Raw genomic sequence first — 15,799 nt, 5'->3', positions numbered from 1 at the left:
TGTCTGGCATATAATAGGTACACAGTAAATATTTTTTGACTATTAAAGGTAAGAAAAATAAAATTTATGGAGGGCTTTCTTTGTGTCAGGCAAAAACTTCATAAGTTTTGTATATATTTTATCAGTTAGGCAGGCAACTGAGATACAGCATGTATGATCTTGCCCAAGGTCATACAATAAATAGTTGAAGTAGAATACAAACCCTGGCAGTCTGATTCCAATGCTCATGCTTAATCCAAATGATGAAATGTTGAAGGGCATTAAGGGAAAGAGTAGCAAAATACAGGGAGGTGTGAAACAACATGGTCTCTGCAGGAAACTACAAGAAGGCCAATAAGTATTTATGGCAAGGCAGACCAGAAAGGGGCCAGATCCTGAAGAGTACCATATGCCAAGCTAAGAAGCTTGGACTCTACTCTAAAGGCAATAGGAAACTAGTTAAGAGGTTTGGCAGTAAAGGAGTGGCAAGGTCAAATCTGCAATGTAGATAGAATACTCCAGTCCTAGTGTGAAGGATGGACTTAAAAGCGTTAGACTCTGGACAAAGCTACATATTAGAAGACAACTGTTATAATAAGCCAGGCAACATAAAGTAACAGACTGAACTTCAATGATGGGAGCAGAAGTAAAAAGACACAGAAAAATTTAGGAACAATTGTAAGGTAGTAAAACCAAATAGCAAATTTTACTTTGTCATCTATAAAATGAAAATAATAATATCAGCCTCTCCAAGTTTTGGGGAAGCTTGCATAAAAGGTTTAGCACAGTACTGGCATAGCATAAAAAATGGTGGTTATACTTAAAATTATCATATCTATTTTCAGATACAGATCCACAAGGAAGAATCTAAGATAACACCCATGTTTCCAGCTTGAATGAACTGCATCAATAGTAGCACATTCACTGGATTACAGAGTAGGCAGAAGAAGCGGTTTGAGAGGGTAAGATAAAGAACTCACTTTTGTAAATGATGAGTTTGAGACATCCATGAGGCATTCATTGGTGATGACCAAAACACAATTAAAACTAAGAGTTTTAATATCAGGAGAGATTTTCAAGTACAGATAGTGGTGAAAATATGGAAAGAGATGAAGATGTAAGGATATGAATTCTGAGTTCACTCCCTGGCACCTCCACCAAAAAAAAAAAAAAAAAAAAAAAAAAAAGTCGCAATGTTTACCGAGTTTGTAGAAGAGAATCAGAAGAAAGAAGTAAGCAGATAAAAGGGAGTGGGATGGATTGGGAATTTGGGATTAACAGATCCAGACTATAACCTTTGGAATGGATAAGCAATGAGATCCTGCTGTGTAGCACTGGGAACTATACCTAGTCACTTATGATGGAGCATGATAATGTGAGGAAAAAGAATCTATACATGTATGTGTAACTGGATCACCAAGCTGTACAGTAGAAAATTGACAGAACACTGTAAACCAGCTATAATGGGGAAAAAAATTATAAAAAAAAAAGAATTAAAAAAGAGAAATATCAGGATAGCAAAAAGTAACAGAATTTCCAATAGCAAACTGTCAACAACATCAAATGCAAGATAAATTAAGATAATGGGTATAACATGTCTGTGGAATTTAGCAACATGAAAATAATTTATGACTATTACAGTAGTGAAATGCCTATTTAATAAATATTCCAAAGTGTAATGCCAGCTAAGTCTACATTTGAATGCTATCTTTTAAATTATGACAATAGCGTCTGGTATAACTCATATAATGAACAAATACATTAAAATTATAAACACACCAGTGTGCTGATATATATGTATACCATGATAAATATATGAACAAATACTTCAGGTACAGTCCCAAAACTTAATGCCAATTCCCAGAAACTCAAATTTTTCTCTGAAAAGATTTCAAGTAAAAACAATAGAAGCCAACTTAACAGAATGAAAATGTATTCGTGTTGGCAGTATTTACACCAAAACTGATGTGCAAATTCTTTAAGCTTTCCATAGTTGCTATATATTGAATAATACCCCTACCTTAATCTTTCTTCCAACAAAGAACTTTTGACTCCATGAATCAGAAATACAGCTAACTTATGTTACGTCTTATAAAGCCCACTGCTGTAAAGTAAATGTGCTACCAACATTGTTCAACAATTAATTTTACTTTACTAATAAAAAAATTTTATTTTACTAATAAAAATTTTACTAATAAAATTTTACTTTACTAATAGTAATATGTACCCATATTGCCGACACTGTTCAGGTATTTTATAAGTATCTATTATCAATCTTCCAAACAATACCTCAAGGCAAGTAGTGTTAAACCAAACTTAAAGACGAATAACTGAAGCTTAGTGGGGTTATGGAAGTTGTCCAAGGATACCAAACTGGAAAGTAACAGAGTCAAGATTCTGACACCAAAGCTCATACTTTCTCTACTACAACTCTAAAAAGATCACTCCCCTGATCATCAGAAGCAAGGGACGTTTTTCACATTCCAGTATATTTAAGACTTCTCTCTGCTTTCTTTTCCTTACTGCCAAGAAAATTCCTTCTCCCTAACCCAGCCTTTGTGAGCACAGTTCTATTTGCATTCACTATTCTTGGCTTCTTTAGTTTCCTTTTACTTTTCTTTTTTTCTGGTAAAAGCTCTTTAGGTATTCTGGATACCAAATTTATATCCATAATCTACTGCACAAATTTTGTTTCCCAGAATAGTACCTATCTTTCAACTTTAGGTCTTTTGTCACATAGACTTTATTTTTACAAACTCAAAAGTATAAATCTATTTCTTTATGACTTTGCTTCTCTTTGCCTGGCATCAGAAGTTCAATCATACTCCCAAAGCCAATAAAATATTTATTTTATATTTATTTTCATGGTTTAAATTTTTAATTTGTTTTCATATTTAAGTCTTTTACTCATCGATAAGGCTTTTAAAAATAATTTGAGATAGGGTATTTTTTTTGCCATACAACTCTATTGATTGAGGTTTCTACTATTCCTACCATTTTATAATGCAACCTCTGTCATATCGCAAGGCCCCTCGTACAAGTAGCCTTGTTTCTCAGTTCCAGTCTCTCCATTTAGGCTATTTGTCTATACTTATGCCAATATCATTCTATTTTAATCACTATTTTATAAATAAAAACGTTAGCTGAAATACAAGTTTCCATAAAATAAACATATACCCACTCGTTATTCTTCTTCAAATTGGCTTGGCTATTTTTGGCCATTTGGTTTTCTACATGAAATCTGGAACTAGCTTGCCAAGTTCTATGAAACAAAAAATTGGGGGAGGGTATTTATTAAATTGTACTAAAGGGTGATTTGGGCAGAACTGACATCTTTGTAATATTGATATTTCAATTCCACAGATATAGCTTTGAATCTCATCAGACCTCCACCATCTCTCTTCATTGATGTTATCTCTGTACTTCTGTCATTCCTTCTCATTTTTCAATGATTATTATTCAGACCTCAGTGACATCTGTCCAATACATACAATCTCACTGCTAATAAGATATAAAAATAGTATAACTGGCAGCAATTTAGAAATATGAGTAGTTTTTAAAATACTAATGTACTTTGTCCATCAATTTCCCTCACAGAACTTTAACCTAAGGAAGGAAGATGAAATGTGGGTAACATTTCGTGCACAAAGATGTTCACTATAGCGTTATGTATAACAAAAGATAATGGAAAATAATCTTTATGCCCAAGATTTAAAGAAATAGTCCAACAGTACATAGCTATTGTACAGCCATGTTGATGAGGTTTTTAATGACAGAAAATTGCTTGTGATATTGTTTATTTTCCTTATAAGTAAGACATAAAAATGCATATATGGTACAAATTTAATTATGGTCCAAAAAGTAAAATAGAAAATAAGGAGTGCCCATTGTGGCTCAGTGGTTAAAGACTCCGACTAGGAACCATGAGGTTGTGGGTTCATCCCTGGCCTCGCTCAGTGGGTTAAGGAGCTGGCGTTGCTGTGAGCTGTGGTGTAGGTCACAGACTTGGCTTGGATCCCATGTTGCTGTGGCTGTTGCATAGGCTGGCGGCTAGAGCTCCAATTAGACCCCTAGCCTGGGAACCTCCATATGCTATGGGAGCGGCCGTAGAAAAAGGCAAAGAGACCAAAAACATAAATAAATAAATAAATAAATAAATAAATAAATAAGCCTAGAAGTAAATATGCCAAAAAGTTAATAGCATTTGCTTCTACGTAGTAATATGAGTGTGTGTGTGTTTTTGCTCTGCTTGTAATGATTATCTACATTTTCCAAATTTACTACATTGAGCTTTGGCTACTTTTATAATCAGTAAGGGGAAAAATAAATTCAAAGAAATAAAAAGAATACAAAGGAAATAAAACAATTTAAACAGTCCAGGCACATAATTTTGTTCCTTCTTATTGGCTGAAGTTTTATCATGAGTATTTAAACAGGGAGATTTGCTTTCATATCACAGGAGTGTTCTGTTGCATCAATAATAAATTTCCACATAAGAATATTTAATATGGGTCTTTCAGACAGAAAATTACTTTTCAATAAAGATACCGGCATGTTTAGTTTTCATAGATTCTCGCAAAAGTACAATTTAGCAACTTCTCTGGGGGGTTAATATATCAGTCCTGGAATACAGCACCTTATGTTCCAGGCTTTTATCACCTTCTAAAAACATCAAGGAAGATAACCCAAAAGCTACACCTGTTTATACAGTATATTTGATGCTTCGATTTTTAAAGGAGTCAGCCTTTGATGACTAATATTTCTTTTGCCCGCTAGTACCAAACCCTAAATAAGGTTCCTGACTAGATTACATTCATTCAGGTCTCATTTTAATGGAAATTGGAGAGATAGGAAAAGATTATAGGAAGACACATTATAAAAACAGACCTCACAAGTCAAACTTAATAGTAAAACCATTCTCTTTCATGTAGACAACCATGAAAACAAATATCCTGTGAGCTAGAGATACGCCTTGTATCTTTCCAGGAGATCTTTATGCCTCCTTGAGACAGATTTCCATAACTGTATAATGTGATTACAGCTGATGAAGCCATGGCCCACAGAAAGAAGCTGATAAAGCATCAGGCTCCAGGAAACCAGATAAACATGTTCCTGATTTCTAATTGTAACAAGGGTAGGATAACTACTGGATATGAAGACAGAACTCAGACTGAGCAAATACTGGTTCTTCCAACTTTAAAAATAAGCATCCATAAAACAGCGCCAATTCTCTTATTAGAATAATCCTTTAGAACATATCCATGTTATTTCCTTGATGGACAGACAAAATTGCAAACAAATCTGTATGACTTAACATGTAGTATGAAAATCATAACACTCTGAAAGAGAAATTTTAAACAGCAGAATGAATATACCTGTAAACAAACTAGAAGTGCAAAGAACAAGAACTTAGAAATGTATGAGCAACTTGTCCAAAAGACTATCTCAGGTCAGATAATGTAAGAAACACATTTTCCTAACACTAGCCATCCCATGTCCCCACTCCCTCCTCCTGACCATAAGAGCTATATAAGTATACTCTTTAAAATGAAACTAAGGTGAAAGAAAAACTAGGCTAGGAATTTAACACAGTCCAAAGTTAAAGAAAAACACTATAATTTTACACCTTCTGCTAAGTCTCAACTTAGCAAAGGACATAATGAGAACAGATGAATCTTTTCTTTGAAAAGTAATTGGTCTTAGAGTTCCCTGGTGGCCTAGTGGTTAAGGATTCACCGTTGTCACTGCTGTGGCTCGAGTTTGATCCCTGGGCTGGGAAATTCCTCATGCCACAGGCATGGCCAAAAAAAAAAAAAAAAAGAAAAAGTAAAGTAATATCATTTATTAGGAGTTAGTGGATTACTGGATGCAGTAGGCAAGCTGAAAAACATGCAAAATGCTGTATATAAAGAAGAAAAGAGTAATCTCTTTTGTGAATTGAGAAATCCTGGCAGAATGTACTGCTTTTAAGAAAATGGTTCCCTTCCTTCATAGAAATTGACTACATTGCCTTGGAATTATTGTTTGCTTTTCAGTGGTGTATGTATGCGACAATTGTAATTACTGACATGAGACAGGAATACCCACAGAAGAATGAGAGGTTGTACACTTACCTCATAGTAGCACAGAGATCTTCAATAAGGAACCCAAACTTGGAGTGCTAAAGCCTCCTGCTGTGAGTTACACTCTCAAGACTGAGTAACACAGACTTTGGAGAAAAGCACCTTGAGGGTTATTAATTGTCTTGGTGGGACAAGAGGGACAATTGTAGGGACAGGGGAAGCCCTGTAGGTAAAGCATAGGTTTTCCTAAGGTAGCGAGAGGGGAAGAATAACAATTTTTTTTACCATGCAAAACTAAACAAGGCATTCTCTCATGTGAAAGTAAGTAAAATCAAGAAGCAAAGCAAGGAACTTTATAAAGTCTGTTCTTGAGCAACAATCTGTGAGAGGTTTATTTTTTTCCTCACTTGTCCTAAACTGCTAAGTCGTGTTTAGCTAACAAATATAAGAACTATCATATATATTTAATTCCTTCTCATTAGCCCTAAACTACAGTAAACATTACATACACATTACATTACATTACTGACAGTCCTATGTCAGTAGTGTTGTAGAGAATTAAGAGAATCAGTAGTAAAATGAAGTGGCTGTTCCTGAACCCCTCTTCAGCTGAAGCCAGAATGCCAGGAACAATATTGTGTCCCTAAATTCCAGAACCTGACCACTGACCAATAGTCCTACCTACCCTACACATGAATCAAGTTGTAGTTGAGAGAAACAGAGAGAAGCAAGCAACCAGAGAAAGAGCAAGCACAACAGATTGACTTGGAAGGGGAAATTAACAGTTTAATAACTCTTCACTTCCTCCCAAATATACTAGAAAAAGGAAATGACCCAGAAGGAAGAACTCAGATGTTAGGTTAGAGGGCTATATTTACATCTTCTTAAAAGAATACTATCACTATGTATACAAAATTTGTGCAGAGTCTTCCAAAACCATCTGTCCTAATATAACAGAATTATAACTGACTTCTTAATGTTTAGAAGTTTAGATGTTTTGTTCAAAACATTTATCTTTAGTTATCACTATTTTCATCAATAATTTCATTCAAAACAGATTTGAAGAGGACTATAAAAACACACTCTGTTATGTTAGAAAATGTAGATGAATAAATCATAGTTACAGACAGATTAATACTATCAGAATAACAGAAAAGTTAATACACAGAAATACAAGCAAAAAAGTTTTCCAGAGTCATTAGATTGGGCTATAAAATTGGCTCTGAGTTCTCTAGCAGCCAAAGCAAAGGAAAAAAATAGGATGAGTTACAAGACTCACATTGTCTTTAAGATAAAAACACTTGGTCTTTAGGAGAAGAAAAGGTTTTTCTGAACCTGAGTCCTGTAAGAAATGTCCCTCACAGGTCTTATAAAGAAGAAGTTATGTACAGAACAGCACTCCATAATAAACATAATAGCAAGTCACTTCCAATGGTTCGTTATAGTGTCCCCCAAGGAATCCTAGCACATCATGCTAATGCTTCAGTTAGTAAAGAATCTTTTGTGTTCTCAGATAAATTTTTTGTATTTTAATAACTACCAGATAACAAAAATCAGCATATTATACTTATTACTCTATATCTATTGAAATAAAATATTACTGCAGATATTCAAGAATAGATTCCTAATATAGTCATTATTTTAATATTCCTAAAATAAAAGCAAAGCATAATCTTCTTACCAAAACCACACTGAAGGTATCCATTATTCCCCTCACCTGTGATTCTTTCACGTTTTCAACAGTAAAGTTGAACCAGACTCGGAAGCGTGGATTACAGGTATCCGGCCTAATGAACAAATCATACTCAAACTCAGAGACCTGGTCCACCCGTCCAAGGTTACCTGTTCATAAAATAAAGAGAATTGGGTTTTAAGAGAAGTTCATGCAGCTCATTGGTACAAATATTTAGATATAATGGGTTTTGACAATGGCATCTGTCATCATTCAGTACTTACTGGTTGAGCATTCACAATCTATAAGGCTGCCAACTCTGAATGTACCCCAGAATAAGAGGAGGTTTTCAGCTAGTTTAGGTTGTGGTGCAAGCAACTCTTCCTATCTTTATGACCAGCAGATCTGTTTGGCTACAAATGTCTTTGACAGATTGGGATGCTGTATAGAACATGTGCTAAGCCCCCATAAACCAAGTAAGAATCATAAACAAACTTCAATTTCCTACTTAGAAAGATGAAGATAATAATACCTTGCATATTTTGCATTAAGATTTATGATATACAAATTACCTCTAAAATATCTGATCTTGATTAATTCTCAAAATAGGGCTATGCAGTTTGAACTTTGGTATATTTCCAAACTTCTATAAGAACATGTTAAAATATATATAAAGCAATCTAATTTTTTTTTTGTCTTTTTGCCATTTCATGGTCTGCTCCTGAGGCATATGGAGGTTCCCAGGCTAGGGGTCAAATCAGAGCTGTAGCTGCCGGCCTATGCCAGAGCCACAGCAACATGGGATCCGAGCCATGTCTGCAACCTACACCACGGCTCACAGCAATGCCAGATCCTTAACCCATTGAGCAAGGCCAGGGATCAAACCCACAACCTAATGGTTCCTAGTTGGATTCGTTAACCACTGAGCCACAATGGGAACTCCTAAAGCAATCTAATTTTTGTAAACAAAAATCAAAAGCAGTTGCTACATAAGAATAATAATGGTAAATTCACAAATAACCATGAAAGTAATTTCAATATCCTCCACTAACAGAATAGTTATATCAAAAATGTATAAACTTAATCAATATTATCAAAATGACTATATTATCCAAGGTGTACAGACTCAATGCGATCCCTATCAAGTTACCAAGGACATTTTTCACAGAACTAGAACAAAATATTTTCAGCACAAAAGAAAAAAAATAGCCAAAACCATCCTGAGAAATAAAAATGGAGCTGGAAGAAACATGCTCCCTAACTTCAGACTATACTACAAAGCTGCAGTCATCAAAACTGTATGGTGCTGGTAAAAAAATAAATAAAGAAATATAGATCAATGGAACAGGAAAGAAAGCTAAGAATTAAACTTATGCACCTACATAGACAACTAATCTATGAAAAGGAGGCAAGAATATACAATGGAGAAAAGACAGCCTGTTCAGTAAGTGGTGTTGGGAAAACTGGACAACCACATGTAAGAGTATGAAATTAGAACACTTCTTAACATCATACACAAAAATAAACTCAAAATGGATTAAAGACATAAATATAAGACCAAATGCTATACAACTCTTAGAGGAAAACTTGGGCTGAACACTCTCTGACATAAAGCACAGCGATATCTTCTCAGATCCACCTCCTAGAGCAATGACAATAAAAACATAAATAAACAAATGGGACCTAATTAAACTTAAAAGTTTCTGCACAGCAAAGGAAAACCATAAACAAAACAAAAAAACAACCCAAGAATGGCATAAAATATTTGCAAATGAAGAGACTGACAAGGGATTAATCTCCAAAATTTATAAACACTTCCTACTGCTCAATATCAAAAAAAACCAATAACCCCATCAAAAAATGGGAAGAAGATCTAGATAATTCTCCAAAGAAGACATACAGATGCCCAAAAAACACATGAAAAGATGTTCAGCATCACTCATTATTAGAGAAATGCAAATCAAAACCACTATGAGGTATCACATTACACTGGCCAGAATGGCCATCATCAAAAAGTCTACAAATGATAAATGCTGGAGAAGGTGTGGAGAAAAGGGAACCCTATGACACTGTTGGTGGGATTGTAAGTTGGTTCAACCACTGTGGAAAACAGTATGGAGATTCCTCAGAAAACTAAAAATACTGCATTTGATACTGCAATCCCACTCCTGGGCTACTATCCAGAAAAAAACCACAACTCGAAAAGATATATGTACTCCAATGTTCATTGCAACACTCTGTGCAACAGCCAAGACATGGAAACAACTTGAATGTCCATTGACAGAGGAGTGGATGAAGAAGATGTGGTATGTATACACAATGGAATACTACTTGGCCATTAAAAGGAAAGAAATAATGGCATTTTTAGCAACATGGATGGACTTAGAAATTATCATGCTAAGTGAAGTTAGTCAGACAGTGAGACACCAATATCATTTGCTATCACTTACATGAGGAATTTAAAAAAGAATGCAATGAACTTCTTTGCAGAACAGATACTGACTCACAGACTTTGAAAAACTTATGGTCTCCAAAGGAGACAAGTTGGGGGATAGCAAGGAATGGGCTGGGGGTTTGGGATGGAAATGCTTTAAAACTGGGTTGTGATGATCACCATACAACTATAAATGTAATAAAATTCACTGAGAAATTTTTAAAAAAATTTTTAAGTGTACAAACTTAGATCCATTCTCTCCCCTCTCTCTCTTTGCCTGATATTCCAGTGAGTGGTGAATTGCTCAAAATGTTAATGGTGTGATGGGATACAAAATAAAGAGTCTGGTAAATTCCCAAACCAGATTATCAGCAGCTAAAGAGGATTAAACATGACAAAAAAGCAACAAAGCAATTGATTGAGAAGTCCATATTGTACTGGACTTGAAAAGCACAGCAATATCCTATTTTTAAATGAGTTCCAGTTTTTTTCCAAAACAACACTCAGAATTGAATTTTAACCATATTATGTACCTCACTTTTAAATTACTTCTTTTACTAGTTACACTGGCATGTCACTTATTTTCTGAGTACTAGCCTAGGAATCAGCAGATCTGAACTCTAGCTAAATTGAGCCACAGTGCAACAATGAATATACTATCCTCTCAAGGCATTGATTGCAAAATAAGAATACTGAATTGTCTAACCTCAAAGGTTCCTTTCAGCTGTAACATTCATTGTCTGCCTGATTCTAGGGTTGATCAGGCAGTGATCCAAGATAATAAGATAACCCTTCCCTTAAAATCAAATCAGTTAAACTTAGGGTGATTTTGTCTGCTCTCATGAAAATATGGCCCAAGAGGCAGACCTATTCTTCCCTCCAGAAACAGAATGAGTAGTAACCTTGAGTTAAATACATACATATTTTTTTAATGTACTGATGTGAAAATACAAACATGAGCTAATTAGAACCAAAAACTTTTAAATTTTCTAGTTTCAATTGTCTTCGGAATTTCCAAGTATATTTCTCAATTAAATTGGTCCTTTCAAATATTAGCACCCAAAAATATCTACTAAGTTGTCCACTGCAGAGGGCAGAATGCTTTAACATGAGGACACTAAACTTGAAATCCAAAGATCTAAACTTAAGTTTTAGCTTTGCAACTTACTGAGTGACTTTGGAAAATTCACTTAAGCTCTACCAACCTCTGTTTTTTTCAACTAGAAATTAATTAAAGCATCATATTAATACAAATATTAATATTTATGTCTATGTTAATATGAGCATTAATTTTAACTAATATAGAATTTAATTAACATTAATTTTCAATAGAAAATTAACATTTGGGGGCATTTCTACATGCCACATACTATCTTAAATGCTCAGTGCAATAATCTATTCAATTCTTACAACAACTCCTACAAGCTAGGAAGTATTACTATCTCCATTTTAAAATTAGAAAAAAAGGGACAAGGTTATAAAATAACTTATCAAAAGCAATACATCATATAGGCAAGCATGAGTCAGAGTTGGGATTTGAATTCAAACAATACAGTTCTAATTACTAGACAACAGTTTCTCTACCTAAAAAAGCTGGTTGAAAGAATAGAAGGATAATACACATTGAAAGTACAATATAAGCTATAAGGCTCAATAAAATTACTATCCTTAAAAGAACAAAAAGTGAAAAAGCCACTATTTTTGACATCTAAAAGTTTATGGTTGAAAACTGAACATTAATGTGCACTTCAGTATTCAAAGGGAATAAGATATTTATTTTGTTTTAATTCTGGAACACTATAAATGGATTTTTATTAATAATAACATGTCTTGGAGTCCCATCATGGCTCAGCAGAAACGAATCTGACTAGCATCCATGAGGACGCAGTTTTGATCTCTGGCCTTGCTCAGTGGGTTAAGGATCCAGCACAGATGTGATCTGTGGTGTAGGTCACAGATGCGGCTTGGATCCCACATTGCTGTGGCTGTGGTGTAGGCTGGCAGGTACAGCTCCCATTTCACCACTAGCCTGGGAACCTCTAAATGCCATGGGTGTGGCCCTAAAAAGACAAAAAGACAAAAAATAAATAAATAACATGTCTTAAAATTGTTGCTGCAAAGTATATGTAATAATAATGCACCATATGTGTCTTAAAATTTACAGTTTCAAAATTATTTCAGACCCTTTATTATATTAAAGCCTCACCATGACCCCATAATGATTAAAGTGAGACTCAGAAATGTTTAGTGCTAGTTTAAGTTCATGCTTGGAAGCACCAGGGTGAGACCTTGAAATAAAGACTTCTGACTTCATGGTGTTGCTCTTCGGAATATACCATAGCTACAGCCAATTGATTTATTCAGCCATTCAATCAGTTATTCATTCCATATTATGTGCTGTAAAATAGAACAGATAGTAATTCAAACAGTATATATGGTCCTTGCTTTCACTAAGTTTACAGTCTCAAAAAAACACTATGCATCTGGTCTTTGGTCTTCTGTAACTATTGTGTTGGCCTTTTTCACCATTCCTAAGAGATGTGTCCATTCTGTGTGTATGCATAAAAACCTTTTCCTTGTATTACTTGTAATATTTCGACAAAGTGACAATTTATGACATTCTGGAAACAGCTATTTGAAATAAGTTCACCATATCTCCATATCGACTTATATGGCAGGAAAGAAAAAAATCAAATATGAATTGAAAATGTAGCACAAACACAAAACCAAAAATAATTATAGATTTCAAACACAAACATACCAATAGATATGTTAAATATAAATGGACTACATATTACAAGAGATTAAAAATTATTCTGGATTAAAAAACCTAACTATATATATTGCTTATAAAGACAAATTTTACATTTAAGAGCATAGAAAGACTGAAAATCAGTGGTCCTTTCAACCATTATCATTGAAAAATATTTACGAAGCCCTATGTTGTAAAGGGTAGACTACCTATTAATTTAATGCAAAAGTTATGAGGAAAGGAGTTCCACAGTGGTTAACGTATCCAACTAGGAACAGTGGCACAGTGGTTAACGTATCCAACTAGGAACCATGAGATTGCGGGTTCAATCCCTGGCCTTGCTCAGTGGGTTAACGATCCGGCGTTGCTCTGAGCTGTGGTGTAGGTTGCAGACGCGGCTCAGATCCCGCGTTGCTGTGGCTCTGGCGTAGGCCGGCTGCTACAGCTCCGATTAGATCCCCAGCCTGGGAATCTCCATATGCCACGGGAAGTGGCCCTAGAAAAGGCAAAAAGACAAAAAAAAAAAAAAAAAAAGTTATAAGAAAAAGCACTGTCGAAAAGAAAGCTAATGTATCATTTCTCTTATCAAGGTAAGCTTTAAGACAAGAAACATTACTAGAAATGAACTGATATGTTCTGATGCAAAAAAGGTAATTCCACCAAGAAGATAAAAAATCTTAAAAGTATATATATCTAATAATAGATCTTCAAAATATATAAGTAAAATTTGAAAAAATAAAAAATAGAGACAAATTTAGAAATATAGTAAGAAATTTTAACACACCAATACTACAAGTGAGAAAACCAAGAAAATATTCGGAAAGGATTTAGATGATTTGAAAATGTAATTAAAAAGGATATCTAGTGCTAATTATAGAACACTTGACATTTATAGAATTACAGAATATATATTCTTTTTAAAAGCACATGGTAGATTTACAAAAATGATCATATGCTGGTCCATAAAGCAAATCTTAACAAATTTCAAAGGAAATTATACTATACTGCATATGTTCTCTTATCACAGTGAAAGTATTTTAAACTAAATTATAATCAATGTACTTCAATCGAAATTTGTGGGGCATAGCTAAATCAATTCTAAGATGAAAGAAACATATATATACACATACATGGAGATTGATTTTGATTTATACATAATATAAATGTATTCTGAAGATCAATTGGAAGCTTCTAAGAAGCTAAAAAAAGAACAATATTTTCAAACAAAAATGATGGAAAGAAATAATAAAGAGGAGAAAATGACAAATTTTTCAATGCACTTCACAGAAAATTTAAAATTTGAAGAGTTAGTGTTTTGAGAAACATATTTAATACGAACACATGTCAGCAAGCTTATACAGAATAAAAAAAGAATAGGAAAACACATATTATTAATATCAAAAATTAAAAGAAAATAGTACTACAGCTTCCTTAATATCAAAAAATTTTTAAAAACCAACAAACATAAACTATGTATGTCAATACACTTGAAAAATAGATGAAATGTACAATTTCTTATAAAAACACAATTTATTAAAACCAAATATTGAAGCAATATAAAATATGAATTATTCAATAATTATTAAATGGATCATATCTGTAATTTAAAATTTTCCAACAAAAAATTCCAGTCCTTGGTTTCACTTCTGAACCTTAGAAACTTAAGAAATATAGTCAATCTCCAGCAAATTCATCCAAAGAAAAAATGGAAACACTGCCCAACTCATTCTATGAAGCCAGGGCAACACTGATACCAAAACATGACAAGAATATTACAAAAAGGTATAATCTCTTTCTTAAACCTAGATGTAAAATAATAATGAAAATACTAGCTAATTGAGTATAATCATGAATAAAAAAGATAGAAGATCATGAAAAGTTGGGATTATTACAAAATAACATTTAAAAAATCATCAATCCATATAATCACATTGATGAATAAAAAACAAATATGTGATCCTCTCAAAAGCAGAAAATGTATTTGATAGAAAAGCAGTATCTATATTTCTGGCGCAGCCAAGTTAGAATTTCTATAAAAAGACAAACCACAATATCAAGAATGTTAAACTGGGAAATGTACAAAACAATGGTTTCAGACATTAGGAAATAAGCAACATGATGCAGCAATCTATGAGAGATGAGACACTCACAACACGAGCTCTTAAAATAGCACTGACTGTCCACAACAGAAAGATTTCCCAACTACAGCAGGAAACCAGACTCCAGCCAGACTAAAAAGATCTGGTGATCTGTGTATACAGAAATCAAATTTGAAGCTGTCGAAGCAGCTGTGTAGGATATCAGAAAGCAGGAAACTATATAAGATCTTAGTAATAAGTAGGCAACCCAAAAAACTCCAAGATCATTTCCTGTTAAGTCTGTGGTCGAGGGTTAGACAGTATGTGCAAAGGGCAAAACTACATTAGGTTTATCAAAAAGAACTTACTACAGTGTTGATGGAAAAACAGATACTAGAGATGAAGCAATGCTGTATAGGAGGGTGTTTGGAGCCCATTACAGCCAAAGCGGAAGAACTTTAACACTTCAGGCATAACAGCCAATAGAGACAATAGAAAGGACATAGCTTAGAAATAAGAACCATGTCCTAGAGAAAGAATTATTCTAAAATTTCCCTGAAAACTAAGCTCTGATAAAGCCTTCATGTATGGGAAAGTTTGGACCAAAGTTAGAGAAGTTTGGAAATACCTAGGGCTTCTAACAGATCTATCTCAATAAAATGCCTACAGAACTTTAAGGTAATCAGCTTTGCAGTGATTAGTAATTGAACTCCCTTCTATAATAAATACAAATATGCTTCAGAAGAAGATTACAGAATCCATCCTCTAAAATGTATCCTTCAATTCATTATAAAATCAAAAATTACAAAATACTTTAATGTC

At 33.9% G+C, this 15,799-nt stretch overlaps 1 protein-coding gene across 2 annotated transcripts in view; it reads right to left on the bottom strand.

Moving 5' to 3' along the window:
* Positions 1–15,799, bottom strand: part of AGBL4 (ATP/GTP binding protein like 4) — a 1,262,788-nt gene that overhangs the window by 1,072,313 nt on the left and 174,676 nt on the right. For both annotated transcript variants that reach the window (XM_021097823.1, XM_021097822.1), the window contains exon 3: positions 7,759–7,883. In XM_021097823.1, the coding sequence (XP_020953482.1) occupies positions 7,759–7,883 (125 nt within the window). The remainder of the gene's footprint in view (positions 1–7,758; positions 7,884–15,799) is intronic.

Source organism: Sus scrofa, chromosome 6, assembly GCF_000003025.6.
Source record: "Sus scrofa isolate TJ Tabasco breed Duroc chromosome 6, Sscrofa11.1, whole genome shotgun sequence".
Taxonomy (NCBI): domain Eukaryota; kingdom Metazoa; phylum Chordata; class Mammalia; order Artiodactyla; family Suidae; genus Sus; species Sus scrofa.
The sequence above is the reverse complement of the archived record's forward strand: the minus strand, read 5'-3'. Positions and strand labels throughout refer to the sequence as shown.